The sequence below is a fragment of the Squalius cephalus genome (assembly GCF_949319135.1).
Source record: "Squalius cephalus genome assembly, chromosome: 16".
NCBI classification, from domain to species: Eukaryota; Metazoa; Chordata; class Actinopteri; order Cypriniformes; family Leuciscidae; genus Squalius; species Squalius cephalus.
In genome coordinates, this window is record NC_137137.1 from 16,154,894 (window position 1) to 16,172,780 (window position 17,887).

Sequence of the window (17,887 nt, forward strand, 5' to 3'; positions counted from 1 at the left end):
GACATCTCCCTGTAGATTGCCAATGTGTTAAATGCCTTGAGTTTCTCTCTTCAACCGCAGCCCCTCTTCAATTTTCCAAGAGTAGAAAAGATATTTTCCTCCGCATGTGTGACACGGATTGTATTATCATATTGTAAAAGGATGAAGTAATTGAATAGATATGGGAAAAGAGCTGGGCATAGCAGCGCTTTTGTTCATTGCAGTCCCATATTTATTTCCACACTAGTCCTCACTTCCACTTTGTAGGCTTTTACTGAGATCTATTACTTTTTGTCCAAAGGCGAAAATGCTCTTATTCTATTAAGCTAAAGTTTCTCTTGTCCAGATGTAGAATTTGGCTAGAAGAGTTTTTGAACTTTCAGATCAAAATCCTATTGTATTAATGAATGTGGGTTATGATATGAATACAATGTCAGGTTAAACCTATTTTGAGGTCTTTTACTTGAGCTGCCAGCATAATCTTTTTTTTCTTGAAGTACTCGATTATTGCATATCTAATGGGGTCATGGTTTACTTACATCAGAAAAAAATCTCTTTTACCCATTTTTGAATGTTATTTAATGGATATTTTCGTGTATCCAAAGGTGTTGTCACAGTTACAGTTGTTGTAAGAAATCTGAGATGAAAAAAGTAATTTAAATTGGAATCCATGCAGGAATTTTGTGTGAGTGCTAATGTGTTCGCAACTTAAGGCTTGGTGGTTCTTTTTTTGCAAATACCACTACAATACATTGCAAGGTTTATGGATGTTTCCACCAAAATACCATAAAGGAAAAAAAAGACAATAACAGTTTTTTTTTTTTTTTTTTGTGATATTTTACATAATTTTCAAATCCAAATTAATGTACTAAACTTAGATGTTTATACAGAAATCCAAATAAGTGATTTTTTCCATTACACATTTCTCCAGACTGTGATTGCGCTTTGTACGTTCTCTCCGTAACATGTTTCTCTGTAATGTGATATCGTTCTCTTTGCATATTCTTGTGCAATGTTTAAAAGAGAAATCTAAAATCATTCCTTTTTCTTCATTATTTATTTATGGCTGTGTATTTAGTGTTTGTATTGTGGCTGCACGCTGTGAATAGTCGTAAAGATAAACATCTCTTGCTTTCCCACAGAATGAATGTCCCTCAGTATAGAGAAGTGTAGTTCTCAAAGCAGAGCTGCACGTCACCGCCTCGACTTCAATGGAACAAATATCTGTTGTGGCACTGGGAAACATCTTAGACCTAGAGTGAGCGAAACATCCATTTTGGGTGATTTTGAAAAGTACAAAGAACCCCTGTGATCGTTATTTATTTATGATGCTGTTTCGCCGAGAACTTTGCCAAGAATAAGAGACTTTGATAGAAAATACAGGGATAAACAGCTTTTTTTATATACAGAAGGATGATAGAAACACACGTGTACATATATGAGCAATATCACACAAGTAGGAGTGTGATATGGCTCTTTATCAGCATGGCTGTGATTACGCCACACAGGCAACTGTTTTCAACTTTGATAATAACAATAAATGCTTCTAAAGCACCAGCATGTTGATTTCATGTTAAAAGATCTTCATTAGTCTGATTGCTACAGTAATGTTGCATCTCTAACATAATGTAGTAACAAATGCATTCGCAGTGAGGGTGTATTGAAGGCTGTGGTCGCAGGTTCTAGGTCAGACCCCCAGTGTGCCCTCCTGCAGTCTTCCAATAGAATTACAGCATGTAAACCAGAGGATTACCGCAGACAGTGCCGTTTAGACTCTCCATGCCTCTGTGGATCAGCGCATTCCCATGTTCCTGCTCCAGCCGGATTAACACAACCAGTCCATAGTTTCCTCACCTCTCCATACCTCAGCGCCTGGACTTGCCAGTTGTTTCTCTCACTCTCTCTCCTTTCCCCCTTCTTTCTTCTGGTTCTGAGGCTCCTCTGCTGCCTGCTGGTAATTACCCGGTGCTGATGAAGCCTTCAGAAAAAAAGCTAGTGTGTGCCACAGGTGCTGTCTACTTTTCTAAAGGTCAAGCAAAGGTGCGAAAGCGACAAGTGTTTTCATCAAAAAAAGCTAAGTATACTGTTGATTCAATGCCGACTCTGAAACCATATGTCAGAAAAATTCATAAAAGAGAAACATGGCTGTTCGCTCACCCATTCTTCAATGTAATGCCCAAGGCTGTTATCTGTACTGAAAAAAAAAAAGGCAGGAATCATGTGTCCTTCAAATGACTTGAGTGCACCTCTTCTGTGATGAGTGATTTTTTTTTATTTCAGAATTTAAAATTCATTGATATTTTTGGGAAGCAGTTTTGTTCAAATTATATTTAAAAAAAGATTTTGTCTGTCAATCCACTGTCATAAAGATGACATATTGTGTCAAGGTCGGTAAGTCTTTTTAAATATCAGTTCATTTGAAATAATTTTTTTATTTATTTATGTGGTGCAACTCCCCAAAAATGTTAACTTGAAAATACAGTATATTTTAAAAATGTAAAAGTTTCAAAATGTAATGTTAAAAATTTCAAAATGTAAATATATGATTACCTTGACCATACCACATGACGAGTAGTAAATATATATATAGGCATAACATTATGACCCCTGACAGATGAAGTGAATAGCACAGATTATCTCTTCATCAAGGCACCTGTTAGTGGGTGGGATATATTAGGCAACAAGTGAACATTTTGTCCTCAAAGTTGATGTGTTAGAAGCAGGAAAAATGTGCAAGTGTAAGGATTTGAGCAAGTTTGACATGGGCCAAATTGTGATTGCTAGACGACTGGGTCAGAGGATCTCCAAAACTGCAGCTCTTGTGGGGTGTTCCCGGTTTGCAGTGGTCAGTATCTATCAAAAGTGGTCTAAGGAAGGCTCATGGATGCACGTGGGGAGCGAAGGCTGGCCCGTGTGGTCCGATCCAACAGACAAGCTACTGTAGATCAGATTGCTCAAGAAGTTAATGCTGGTTCTGATAGAAAGGTGTCAGAATACACAGTGCATGGCAGTTTGTTGCGTATGGGGCTGCATAGTCTTAGACCAGTCAGGATGCCCATGCTGACCCCTGTCCACCTCCAAAAGCACCAACAGTGGGCACGTGAGCATCAGAACTGGACCACGAAGCAATGGAAGAAGTTGGCCTGGTAAGATGAATCACGTATTCTTTCACATCACGGGGATGGCCTTGTGCATGTGCGTCACTTACCTGGGGAACACATGGCACCAGGATGCACTATGGGAAGAAGGCAAGCCGGCAGAGGCAGTGTGATGCTTTGGGCAATGTTCTGCTGGGAAACCTTGGGTCCTGCCATCCATGTGGATGTTACTTTGACACGTACCACCTACCTAAGCATTGTTGCAGACCATGTATACCCTTTCATGAAAATGGTATTCCCTGGTGGCTGTGGCCTCTTTCAGCTGGATAATGCGCCCTGACACAAAGCAAAAATGGTTTAGGAATGGTTTTAGGAGCACAACAACTTGTTATAAATATTATACAAATATTATAAATGTAAAAGAAGCTATACAATAAGAAATTAAGCGAACGATTCAGTCAAACACAAGTCAGCTCTCTTGTAGGCTACGGCGTTAAATTCAAATAGCCTAAATATATAAAGTTATGAAACTTCACTTTGACCTCAGCCAAAACGATTTGCTAGGGAACAAAGTACAGTATAGATTAATTAGACCAAAGATTGCCCGTTAGATATAGGCTACACAAGATGAATTAAGTCTCATGTTTAACCACTAGACTAGAGACATCAGAGCCAGTGGCAAACGTTTGAAGGACTAGCCGAGGAAAGGCTGTTCCAGGCGGGGTTAATGAGCGCTGAGCTCCCTGTGATCGACTTGATCTCACAATTCTGAAAACATCAGATAAAATTTTTGAATAGGCACTATCTTTATAAATTAACCACAGATTTGAGCTTTAAACATCTACATTCTCACCTGAAAAACTCTTAAAACTACATTTCGTGACACAATAACAGTAGTATTTTTAAATTACGTGGATTTTCTTCTCTGCTTTTGACGCTTGCTGGTTGGTGAGAGATGCATTCTGGGATACCTAGCTGTCTCAAGTTCGCACAAGTCACTTCTCCAATGCATCTTCGATAAAAGGGGAGGATCAAGATTTGAACTATACTTGGCTAGATGTGAACTTTGAATTGAAAATCCACATGAGCACAATTACAGACAAGACCTCGTATTGAGAAACGGCCAATGTCAAGACAATCTTCAGACTGAGCATCAGAATGGGTAGGAAATGTTATATAAGTGACTTTGAATGTGGCATGGTTGTTGGTGCCAGACGGTTTGAAGTAGATGGGCTACAGCAGCAGAAGACCACACCGGGTGCCACTCCTATTAGCTAACATCAGGAAACAGGCTATAATTTGCAGTGGTAAAAACTTTGCTTGGTCTGATGAGTCTCTATTCCTTCTGTGACATTCAGGTAGTAGGGTCAGAATTTGGCATAGACAACATGAAAGCATAGATCCATCCTGCCTTGTATCACAGGTTCTGGTGGTAGTGGTGTAGGGGATATTTTCTTGGCACACTTTGTGCCCCTTAGTACAGATTGAGCATCGTTTAAATGCCACAGCCTACCTGAGTATTGTTGTTGTCCTTTCCTTTATGACCACGGTGTACCATCTTCTGATGGCTGATTCCATCAGGATAACATGTCACAAAGCTCAAATCACCTCAAACTGGTTTCTTGAACATGACAATGAGTTCACTAAACTTAAATGGCCTCCACAATCACCAGATCTCAATCTAATAAAGCATCTTTGGGATGTGATGTGACATTCGCATCATGGAAGTACAGCTGACAAATCTGCTCCAACTACGTGATACTATCATGTCCACATGGACCAAAATCTTTGATGAATGTTTCCAGCATCTTGTTGAATCTATGCCACAAACAATTAAGGCACTTCAAGGGCCGTATTCACAAAGAATTTTAAGGTTAAAAGTAGATCCTAACTGGCGAATTTAGGAGCAACTCCTAAAAATAATGGGCGTGTCACTCCTAACTTTAGGACTCCTAATTTTTTTCACTAAGAGTAATTCACGAAGCATTTTAGCCCTAAAAGTAGCAACTAAGCCTGGGACAGCTTAAAAGAAGTCGAGAGGACTCCTAACTCACTAAGACCTATTCACAAACCGCTTTTTGTGGCATTTCACGTTGCGATGTTTTGAAATGCGTATGCGGCGGCTACAGGAGCTTCCAATCGCGAGGGAACAATTTTGCATTGTAGGCATAACTAGGGATGCAATAACGCCACCAACAACAACCAAAACTAGGCTACTCATTGCATGTAAACTAATTGTAACGTATCATTGTGAATCAAATTAAAATGTTCTTCTCTTTGCAAACGTAGGCAGAGGCATATAGTGACAGATTAATTCAATAATGTTGCAAAGATGTTGCATCAATCCATGATGCATGATTAGGCTACTAGGCTATTTGTTTAGCCTTACTCTTTATTCATTTAGTTATTCATCATCTTCCGTCCTTCGCAGTAGGCCTACTTGTGTAGCGCACGCATTCTCAGACCTGTCACCTGTCACTCATCATCGTAGGGGAGGTGTTAGGAATCATTCCCGCGTTACAATCATCAGCCAATCAAGGTGGTCACTTCAGTCATGCTCGTGCATGAGTAATGACGTCATCCATAGCAACAAAGACTCACTCTTAGTTTAGGAGTTGTCATTTTTCTTTACTAAGAGTAGGTCTGAAAGGCATTGTGAATAACTTTTAAGAGAAAACTCCTAGCTAAAATCTTTTAGTGCGATTTAGGAGTACTCCTAGTGGTAAGATAAAATGCTTTGTGAATACGGCCCCTGAAGGCAAAATTAGTTCAAACCGGCTACTAGCAAAGTCTACCCACTTTATTAGGTACACTTTGCTAGTCACCAGTTTGACCTCATTTTGCCTTTATAACTGCCTTAATTGTTTGTGGCTTAGATTCAATAAGATGCTGGAAACATTCATCAGAGATCTTGCATGTTTTAAAAGAAATAAAAGTTTTTGAAAATCGTATGAAACCTTGAATATAAAGAGTACATTACTAGCTTGCCACATGTGTTTTAAACTAGATTTTTAAAAGATCTTTCCAAACCAGTATGACTTCCTTTCTTCTGTTGAATTTCTGAAGAATATCCTGGCCACCTTTTTTCAATATAATGATATAAAGTCAATGTGGTCTTGGCTTGTAAAGCTTAAAAAAGGATGGAAAATCACCATAAAAGTAGTTCCGTAGTTCCGTTCCGTTTGGAACATCGTAAGGATGTGTAAATAATGACAGAATAATGACATTCTCAAAACTCATCATACTTGTCATCTGTTATTCTTCACGTCCATCCCTGTAGTAAGTGTAATTAAAGTGCATCTTGGCATCAAGATCAGTGTTTTTTCCAGGTGCTCCCTCCAGGGAGAGATGGAGCATGACGCCACAGTTAGACAGCAAAAGTGCACGACTGCATTCCCCTGAGAAAAAGCACTTAGCAAACCACAGCCTGAAATATTCAACATGGCCACATCATTATCTGCTGGCAGGAAGTAGAGACTACATCATACAGGCTTTATGATGTGGGCTAATCCCATCTAGAGAACATTTCCTCATGACTGAATCAGTGTGTCCCTGAAGCCCACCGCCTCCGGCCTCATGCAGCAGATAAAGAGAGGATGCAAGGATCCGGGGTCAGGATCCCACAAGTCTTTCGGACTTTCCCGTTCTGCTGCCTCATGATACTGTTTTGGGGCAGGACTTAAGGGCTGCATCAACTTCAAAACTGCTTTAAATATAAAGGAGAACTGCTTTAAATATAAAGGAGAGAGGCATTCGCAGTCGTTCCTGTCTCCTCCTCCTCTGCTTGTTGGTCTCTCACTCGCTCACTCCTTCGCTCTCCCTGGGAGGCATGTTGTTGGAGAAGGTTGAGTCAGTCCACACTCTGTCAATGTCTTAATAGGATGAGGAGGAAGTTTTTCACAGTTGCCCTAGATATTGCTGAAGGGGATGATAGTGTGTACCCAGCTCTAATTTTAACGCGCTAGTAAGGAAGGAAGTACACTCCATTAAGTGTCATTTCAGATCTTTACTGATTTAAACATCATATGGATGCGAGCCCTTTTGTTTTTTTTTCAGTACATATGCAAATATGATCAGATCAGGACAATATCTAAATTTCAACAAGGCACTTTTTTCTTCTTCTTTTTGCTCTGTTCATTTTGCATCATTCTCTTTATAATCTTTATAACCATAATTAATGTATTCTGTTTTGAATAAGATTTTTCTAATTTGGTAAATAGTATTACTTTTTAGATATTTTTCTGCATCAAACATTGGCATTCATTACTTGCTACAGGCAAAAATATTTAAATAAACCAAAATGTTAAATAATACACTCATTTGATTTAATAATAAAAAAAAATAGTAATTTATTATTATATTGTATAAATAAACTTAACCTTAAATAAAAATAATACAACTTTTAATATAACTCATAATAATATAAACTTTGAAGTGGTATGGATTATCACAATACATGTTATATCCATCTGGTTATTTTCTTTGTGTGTGTTTACTTTAAGTTACAGTTTGCAGAATTTTGTGTCTTGTAAACATTATACAACATGATTTAGATCTGGCCTATCACAAACAGCAAGGCAATGAATACAGAGCTGTCTTTGTTTTATATAAATAATAGTAATAATAAACGTTTCCCCCCAGGTAATTACATTTCTAAAAAATAATTATGAATAGTGGTAATGCTTGCTGTAAGCTCAAACATGGTCTTTCTGGGAACTTCAAAAACTAATTAGTGAACACAGTGAATACTTTTAAGTGATGAATCTTTGACTTTGGTGCGGTTGTACTCACAAATGTTCAATCTCAATTTATAATTGTTTTTAATCTTTTCTTTTTTATAAACTAATTGACTTTGTTCACAAAGCTTTATTAAAATAGCACACACGTTCACCTCTCTGAAGCCCTGTGCTGTGTATGAAGATTAAATATTAAATAGATTGGCTTTAGTCCAGCATTACAGTCAAATTCATTATTGTTTATCGAATCATTAGTTCAAATTAATATTTCAGTTTAACTGATAATTGTGTTTACAAAACTCTTTTAATCATAAACATATTTTCATTAACTTTTTTCACTTTGTAATTATTTTACGAATGTGTTTGCATGCATCAATAATTGTCAATTGTGAGTTTACTTACAGCGCTTTTACTCTTCATGGATTAATTATAATTTATCTCAGGTAAAGCAGAATAACCTCTGACATAACCATATCCTACTCCAATTAACAAAAGAAAGTCTGTTCGTCTATAGGAAAACAGCTACAGATATGAATTTACCCAAATTATAGTTGGGGATGTTAGATGTCTGCTTTCCCACGGGAAATTATTTGTTGCAAATTGAATTGGGAGGTATTCCTAAGTTGTTTTTGAATAAATCGGACCAATGATAGAGAGGAGTTGTTCAGGAGACCTGTTTGGTGACCTACAATGTAAGAAGTGATCAGTTGACTTAACTTAAAAAAAGTAATGAAACCCATTGCCTTAAAATTAAGTAATAAACTTGAATTGAAGCATGAAGTTTATAAAGTGGTTCTATAGGAATCACTTTATATTACAACCACACATGACAAATGTATTTTCTTTTGTTCTTAATACATTTGTTTGGTGTTGTAAAGTATTCAATTTATATTATATTATTATAATTGTACAGTATATCAATATTTTAAAGAAATATGTTATTATAATATAAATAGTGACCGCTCTATATGTGTATGTGTGTGTATATATATTATTAGAAACAAACAAAAGGAATCCTTGGTAAGCTTCTGATGGTACATTTCTATATCAGTGTTTGTAGAGGATGGCGTGTCCTATAAGCATTGTCTATATTATTACCTCGCTTAACTCTTAGAAGACTTTGAGCATAATTGTAAGTTTGCTGCAAAATTAAAGTCCACTCATCTATTTTTGATGGCAAAGCCACACGTCAGCCAGCGTATTGAAGTGTTTTTGAAATATACATGCAGAGATGCTTGGGATGACTTTGACTTAAGACGACTGTCATGATGATGGTGTTTATGTGGTTAATAAGCCTGTGGGGGCATTCATGCTTTGGCTGTTTGCATGACAGGTGCTGCTTTGCATCGTCAGCATTTCGTTTATGTCGATTGAACCACAAACTACTTGTGAAGTACTGTTTACAAATTGCCTGAGGCAGGGCTCCATCGATATGACCCTGCTTGCAATATGTTAGTATAGTGATGCATCCCATAAAGTCCCAGTGGAGCGTCCTGGCAAGGAAGGGCATAACTGCTCAAATTAATTGCTAGACACAGGTGGTAATCCTGAGAACATGGATTCAGTGAGGTGAACTCAATAGAATTGCAGGTCAGCATTGACAATATGGTAATTGCTTGGATGGTGTAGTGAAAACAGAGAAAACAGGCCTAAAAATGTTTTATTTATTTTTTTATTACTAGCTCTGTAAGACCAGTTGTTCAGATTTTGTACGTGCTTTGCACTGTCAGAATTGTTATTGGTGTCACGACGAAATATATACATGCATATTTAGTAATACATTTTATACGTATCAGAAATACAGATTTTATTTTTACAAAAACAGACAAAGTTTGGGCTTAGTAAGATCTTTTAATGATTTGGAAATGTATGTTATGCTTACCCATGCTGTATTAATTTCATAAAGTAAAAACAGTAATATTGTGAAATGTTATTACAATTTAAAATAACGGTTTTCTATTTTAATACATTTTAAAATGTAATTTATTTCTGTGATGGCAAAGCTGAATTTTCAACAGACATTACTTTAGTGTCAGATGATCCTTCAGAAATCATTCTAATATGCTCAGATACATTTCTTACCATTGTCAATGTTGAAAGCAGTTGTGCTGCTTGTTATTTTTGCGCTGCTTAATATTTTTGCTTCATTTTTTTTTAAGCCATGAAAAAAAATTAAAAAAATCGGGATTCCTTAATGAATAGAAAGGTCAGAAGAAAAGCATTTATTTAAAATAGAAATCTTTTGTAACATTATAAATGTCTTTACTGTCTAATTTTTATCAATTTAATACTTCACTGCTGAATAAATTATTCATTAATTATAAAAAGAAAACTAACCCAAATCGTTTACAGTAGCTGTAGGTTTTTAATTTTCTATAATAAAAAGAATTTGCAATAATATATGTTTTATATTGTATTTTGGGGTATTTTGATTTCATTATTTTCATCATTCACTCATCTTCATGTTTTTCCAAACCCATGTGACTTCCTTCTTTAGTGTTCCAAAGAAGCATGAAAGTCATACAGGTTTTGAACGACATGAGGGTGAGTAAATGATAACAGAATTTTCTAACTTTCCCTTGAAGAGCTTTTTAAAAAAAACAAATATGTCACTGGTAAAATATGTACTAAAATCTTTGCTTTAAGACACTACTTTAAGACAAGAGCGGGTCATAAATGGCAAGCTTATGAAGACACTTTGCTTGTGGTGATCTTTGCATCGACTTTCCTCTGCCTTGCACTACAGCAAAGTGTCACATCATCACCCTAAGAGGTTATCGAAACCCTGGCATTACCAGCCATGAGGTCGCTCATATCCACACTTCACCTTTGAAACTATCTGCTAACTGCAGCTCTGTGGCAGTGGCGGCAATCGCATGTGATGAAGATGAACAGATCCATGCGTGAAGTGCAGAAACGGCCAGAGCAGACAGCGTTACGCCCGCACACAAAATGTGAATGTGCAGAATAGAGCGAGGCATTATGGGATGCTAATGGTGTCATTCTCTTGCCAGAGAGCTTGTTTCTATTCCACAGTGAGAAATTAGCTCTTATCTGTCCCTCTGAAGATAAGAGGCAGATCTCTCTCTCTCTCTCTCTCTCTCTCTCTCTCTCTCTCTCTCTCTCTCTCTCTCTCTCTCTCTCTCTCTCTCTCTCTCTCTCTCTCTCTCTCTCTCTCTCTCTCTCTCGCCTCTTTTCTGCTTGAAATATACAGTACTGTTTTTTTGGAGGCAGCTCACCCCAACTGTTAGAGGATGACAAACATTCTGCCACTGGTTTGAGATTCAGCATGCAAAACCAATTTTAAATGACAGAGGCACACTATGTCACACCATGGCCTCAGAAGTGCCCCTGCTGAAATTATACACTAAACCGCCAAAGAATGACAGTTCTGCTTCAGCAATTGTGACGATGATACTTTTTAGAGCACTCTTATTTGAACGTCGCCATGCCGGCCTGTTGTGATTTTCACTGCTCCCAGAAGTCAACATGATGAGCGATGAGTCCAGAGAACAGCATTTGTTTAAAATATAAAAAAAATTGTAACATTATAAATGTCTTTACTTTCACCTTTGATCAATGTAACACACTTTTAATTATTAAGTTCTGACAAAAACAAAACAAAACACTGACCCCAAATTGTTGAATGGTAGTGCATTTTGGGGTATCTTGCTTTTATTTGGCAGTGTAATGTGTCTATTTCATGCTTTTAAAGTGATAGTACACCAAACATTTTTTAGAAAATTCTTTCGTCATTTACTTACCCTCATGTTGTTGCAATTCCTTCTTTTGTATTCCATGAAGGCTTGGAACAACGCGAGGGTTAGTAAATGATGAAACATAAATTTGTTTTTGGGTAAAATATATAAAAGACACTACTTTAAGACAGGAGCAGTTGGTAAATAGTCGTCTAGTCATCTACCTCCTAGAATGCTCTGATTTGAACATCGCCAGGTCGGCCTGTTGTGTTTCTCACCGTTCCCAGAAGTCAACATGATGAGCGACGAGCCCAACGGTCGATGGATGTGTCGATTCATGCTGACGCAGTCAGCGGCAGCGATTCAGCAATACGGCTACATGTATTCCCTCGGTGGATAATATTTTATTGATTAGATGAGGCTTGAAATTTCTCACAGGCATTTAGCATCCCTCGCTCGCTGTAAATATAGCTGTTATGAGTTTATGTAGACATGCTCAAGAAGACCTTTATCAGATATTGCAGATTCGGCTTCCATGGACAGTCTCTGGGTTTTATATTACATTGTTGCGCAATCAAACCATAATTACCGATTTCAGACTCGCATTTGCTTTGGATCTGCTTTTCAGGGACACTCTTCAAAAGTCAATTCCTTGAGATCAATACGGAGACACTTAAAAGCATAGCAGTGTCCTTAAACTCAAAAACATTCGTTTTAATGAATGAACTTTTGTGAATCAATCAATTATACATCATAAAAACATTCCACCTGCTCCCACAAGAGAGGAAATGGACTGATAAAAAAATGTTTATTGGCTGAAATTGAAGGTTGATTGTCTATTGAATTGTGCTATTTTATAAACGCATCTGAGTAAAAAAGACAGGAACAACATTCTTTCTCTTTTTTTATTTGCACCAGAAAACGATCTATATGGAACAGCCATTTTTTAAGATCAAGAGTGTCCTGTTATAGCTGCATAGACATCCAGTTCAAGAGAATCAAATTATTTAAGCTTCAGCTTGAAATTATAAACATGAGTCAGGCTAGTCCTTTCTCACCTTCAATTACGTGCATAGATCAGTTTTAATTGTGTAGGCAGGTAATACAAAATTTCTCCCATCTTGGATTTATTTTTCACTATTATATTATGTTTCTATTATATTGAGACATGACTATACAGTATATAATGCATCAATTGTCGAGTCATCTATGTTCTTCCTAATCACTTGAGGTTTTAGATCTCAGCTTTCTATGTAGGGAACAAGACTGCTCACTAGGTTTTAGAACAGTGCATTTGAATCTGGGTGTATTGAATTTCCATCTTAATATTCTGGACTGCCCAGCCCCATGACTAGCTGGCTGAATTGATGATAAGCCACTAAGGCAGAGTACATATGAGAAGAATGAATAAACGGTCTCAAAGGTTAGCATACAAACCGTTTTCTACACAAAACTTTTTGCAGGATCTTTGAATGCAACTTGAAATTCAACAATATCAATTCTTGTCGAAGAAAATACACACACTTTCACATGCTCGTACCCCTTTGAGCCCATTAATATTTCAGGTGATTTTATTACATAATGATAGTTAGTAGGCTGGTACTTCAGACAAATTTGATAAGAATGAACTTAAAATGGCTGCCTTGGGTTAAAAAAAAAGCCCCCAGCGCCTCTGAAGTGGATAGTTATGTAAAGGCTCTGTCATATTAGCCTCCATGGGATGGTGTGTACCCTGTCTAATCCCAGTCTAAATATTATGCTAATGACTAGCCAGAGCCCATGATAATACGACTCATAGTGTGCAGTGTTATGTTGAATTGATGTGTTTCAAACCTCTCGTGTGTGAAGGTGAGCTGCATTACCTCTCAGATCCATTGAGGGTTTTAGTTTTAGTTTGTTTGTTTGTTTATTTGGTTGGTTGGTTGGTTGGTTTTTTTTTTAACAAGGTTGTTTTGGTGCCATGTTTATGAATGCATAAAGGGTGACATTTGTATTGCATGGACAAAGCATGACATTTGTACTGGTACAAAGCTGGACATAGAAGTATATGCGTCAGCTTTTTATTAAATTTTTTGGGTGCAATTTGTATTCTGTCATAAGAGTACTTTCTTGGGAAACTTCAAAAGCATCAAAGTCTTTTACATTCCTGCCTTCCAAACCCCTTCAAATCATGTTTTGATTGAGCAGGAAAATCTTTTTCCAACACTCTCTTGCAGGGGACCCGGAAATTTGTATCTCAGTGGAGAGGATTTTTTCACAGGTAGCTCGACGTACTTCAGGAAGTATTGCTTTTGTCTCTACGCTATTGTTTTATTGGGCAAATAAATCGATAGTTGTTTTCTGTTATTATCCGACTCAAGAGAAAAAATGAGCACAGTAGGGCAACAAATTGTTTGTTTATGTGGCACACATTAGCTAAGTGTAATTAGAGTTTGGTGAACAGATTTGTGCTTGGGTATTAGAGCATAGCCCTAAATTACTCGTCTAAATCATGATTGTTTGCTCCGTGCTGTTTCTATGCAAAAGCTTGTTTTTTTTGTCGCTTGTTCGTGTGTGTGTGTGCGTGTGTGTGTATGTGAGTGTGTGTGTGTTCCTGTTGCATTGTATTAGTAATTGATTTTTACATCGCTTTTCTTAAGCGGGACTAACTTATGTTTACTTAACATCAAAATGTGAGATATTCAGCAAATTTGGTGAGTCATAGTCTGATTGTAATTTACTGTGTTTTAAAAATAACCAGAACCAGATAGGTGTGTGTGCGTGCGTGTGTGTGCGTGTGCGTGCGTGCATGTAGCACAAGTATAAAACGTCTGTTAGTAGTGCAGTTCTTCACTTAAAACAGGCATATTATTGACAAATGACATACATTTTTTTCCATACAGGGCACACAAAATACAAACCTAAAATCCAGAAATGTTTTCAGACCAAAAATGGTCGACTACAGGAACATAGCACCTCTTGCTAAGCTTTAAGTCAATTTTGTTTATATAGCCAAATATCACTAATCTCAATCCAAACAACATCCATCTGTTTTGTTTGAGCAATTGAAAATACTGCTTTATTTTCCTATAAATCATTAGAAAGATCTAAAGTTTTATTATAAATTATTAAATTATAATGAAAAAAAAAATCTGTGACGTTAATTTCTTACTCTTTGTCAGGAAATCCTATGCATTTTATGCTGAGAGTGAGAGAAAGAAAAAAACGTATCTACACTGGAGACAAACATATGGATTTGCATATGTTTACTTGACATTTCTTTGGAGAGATGTACTATTTTTCCTAATTTTTACTCAAAATAGGTGTTGTGGGCATTAGTGAGTACACAGGTCTGTTTCATTCATACTTGATGGAGGGCGACCCTGCAAGCGAGACTCATTGAAGTCATAAAACTTATAACGTACCACGAAATCCTTTATAAGGACAAAGACAACAAACATACGATTGCGACACAATGTGGTTTATACGTGTTCTAGACATTGCGGGTATTTTTGTAAGAGGAAGAAAATTTTGATTTCTCTGATCTACATATGTGCATTTCAAGACATTTGAAGGCCAAAAAATGGATAAGAAATAGCTTTAAAACCATGTCAGTGGGCAGTAGATTATTTGTCAATTCCTGCTCTCTCCTCCTCCTCAAACTTTGACTGGTAGTCTTTTCATTGTCAGTGAAAAAAGTTAACATAGGGTCAACTGATATTAAGCCTATATGTTTTATTAATCATTTTCTTAGACAAGTTAGTTTGCTGAAGGTTACGCATGCTAGGTAAATAACTTTATTAAATTCATTCACAGTATGTACACATTCATTACTAAATTTATGCCTAATGTGATGAAAACGGCTTCCTTAATATTTATTTTCCCCTCACATTGACTGTTCCTAATTATTACATTAAGCTACATGACGTAAATTAGCTATATAGGCTTATTTTTAATTCAAATGGTAAAATTAGACAAACGTTTATTAAGTTGCCTGATTATTTTGTCGGCCGTTTAAATGTGTATCCTAAAACAGCTGTCAAATATGAAATGCTTATCTTATCTCACACTTTATGACTGTTTACTAAAGCTTCTGTGAGCATAAAGCCCGCCTACTTTGAATTGATTGGTCATCTCAAATATGTTGACATTAACAAGCAGAGACATTCCAATAAGGCAGCTCAGATGAGAAGATCTTGGTGCTGTGCAATATCCTTGCAGCACTAAAGTAGTGTTAATACTATATTAGGCAATTATTTCACAACATTTATTATATAGATCTCGGAAAAATACAGAGGTCCAGACCTCGGTGACCTCATGGCCATGGCCACCAACCAGACACATCAGAGATCTTTGTCACATGAAAGGAAAAAATATGTTTTTGTTGCATCTGTTGAAATCAAATGGCTAGTTTTCACAATGATTTATTTATTAAGCAAGACGGTGAAACCCCTTTTTTTGAGACACCAAAGATTAATTTAGTATAACACAGAGGAGTATTTAATTGCTCAAAAGTTGCTCTGTAAAAACTTAAGAATTATTTGAAATCTCTGTTATGTTTTGTATAATTATGAACTTCTTTGATGTTTGTTCTTTAGTCTCAGAACTTTCTTTCTCAAATTATTTAGGAGAAATTAAAAATGAAACAAATTAGAAATGCAAAACTATAAAAATGAATGTAGAATAGTATTGTACCATTGAAATGTTTTGGGTTGGTAAGATTTGTTATGTTTTTGAAAGAAGTCTTTCATGTTCACCAAGGCTGCATTTTTTTTTAATTAAAAATACAGTAAAATGTGAAATATTATAATTTAAAATAACTGTTTTCTATTTTAATACATTTAAAAATTACATTTATTCCTGTAATGACAAAGCTGAATTTTCAGCAGTCATTACTCCAGACTTCAGTGTCACGTGATCCTTCAGAAATCATTCTAATATGCTGATTTGGTGTTCAGGTAACTTATTATCAATGGTCAAACTGGTTGTACTCCCTAATATTTTTGTGGAAACTGATTTCTTTTTTTTTTTTCAGGATTTTTTAATTAATAGAATGGTGGGAAAAAAACACCATTTATTTGAAATCTATTTTTTTATTTTTTTTATAATATTGTCTTTACTGTCACTTTTGATCAATTCAATTTGTCCTTGCTAAATAAGTGTTAATTTCTTTCCAAAACAAATAAAATATTACTGACCCCAGTAACCTCATGTTTTAGTTAAAGGGCACATAACACACACAGTTTCTGCCAACCTCATGTTAATCTTGAGTACCTATAGAGTAGTATTGCATCTTCATATCTCTGAAGAGTCTCAAGTTTTTAGTTAGTTAGAAAAACTGACTGCACCCACTGTTCCCCTAACACTGGGTTCTTAGGGAAGCTGAACAAGGTTATCTTTCCCTCACATCCAAAAACACACTTCTTTGGTGACATTGTTGATTTCGTGCTCTAAAAACAAAATGACAGCGCTGCCGACGGCTTCCGTAACCCCAACGAAGCACATTGATGGGCGTGCTGTTGCTCGCGCTCTTCCAGGAGAAGAATCATACAGGGCCATACTCGAAAAAAAACTTTCCGAAACTTATACGAATCCTGAAGGAGTGTATTTGGCCCAGAAATACATCCAACTAATTTTTTTAAACTTTGGCAAGGTTTAGCACAAGAATCCAACTCTTTAACGGTGTTAATAACATTACACATCCCCTTTAATATATAAATCTCTGACTTTTCATTGGAAACTTTATATTTACAGAACTTAGCACAGTTTGAGACATTGTTGAGATCTCATGTGAAATTCTAGAGGAGATACATGGGAGATAATGGGCCATTTTTCAGGAGAAGCATCTGGGGTGCAAGTCCATTGTCCAAGCAATGTCCATTCAATCTCCATTTAAAATTATTGATCTGTAAGAGAAGCAACTGATATATTATCAAGTTCTCATTTATTATGTTTGTTTCTTATGAAGAGATGAAAGCGAAAAAGAAAGAAGAAAGAAACTCCCATGTGATTGTGTTCTAATTTATGTTACTGAAAAAATCTATGGGCTCTTAGTGTAATCAATACATCTTTCTGTGCATGCCTTGAACTTACTGTGAACTTTCTGCATTTTTTAGCTTGCCACTTGGGACCCCATCCACGGATTGAACGGGACACTGACAGATCGAAAGCTTGAAAACAACATGCGTGGGGTCGTCCTGCGGGTGGTCACTGTACTGGTAGGTACTCTTACAGCATTACCAGTCAAGTCAAGGGCTTTAAATGTCATCTTACAACTACAACAGTCGTCATAACTACAGAGTTTTACAAGATGTCAGTGTTCTAATATTCACTGTTGCTCAGTGATGGTCTCTCCCTTTACCTCTAATGTAAATGACATCAAACTGACTTAATTAGG

At 36.5% G+C, this 17,887-nt stretch overlaps 1 protein-coding gene across 5 annotated transcripts in view; it reads left to right on the forward strand.

The window, feature by feature from the left end:
- The window catches only part of grid2 (glutamate receptor, ionotropic, delta 2), a 417,868-nt gene that overhangs the window by 292,912 nt on the left and 107,069 nt on the right, over positions 1 to 17,887 (forward strand). For all 5 annotated transcript variants that reach the window (XR_013823893.1, XR_013823894.1, XM_079896932.1 and 2 more), the window contains exon 9: positions 17,607 to 17,708. Coding sequence is in view for 3 of the 5 variants with exons in the window: in XM_079896932.1 (XP_079753058.1) it covers positions 17,607 to 17,708 (102 nt within the window). In the remaining 2 variants the exon portion in view is untranslated. The remainder of the gene's footprint in view (positions 1 to 17,606; positions 17,709 to 17,887) is intronic.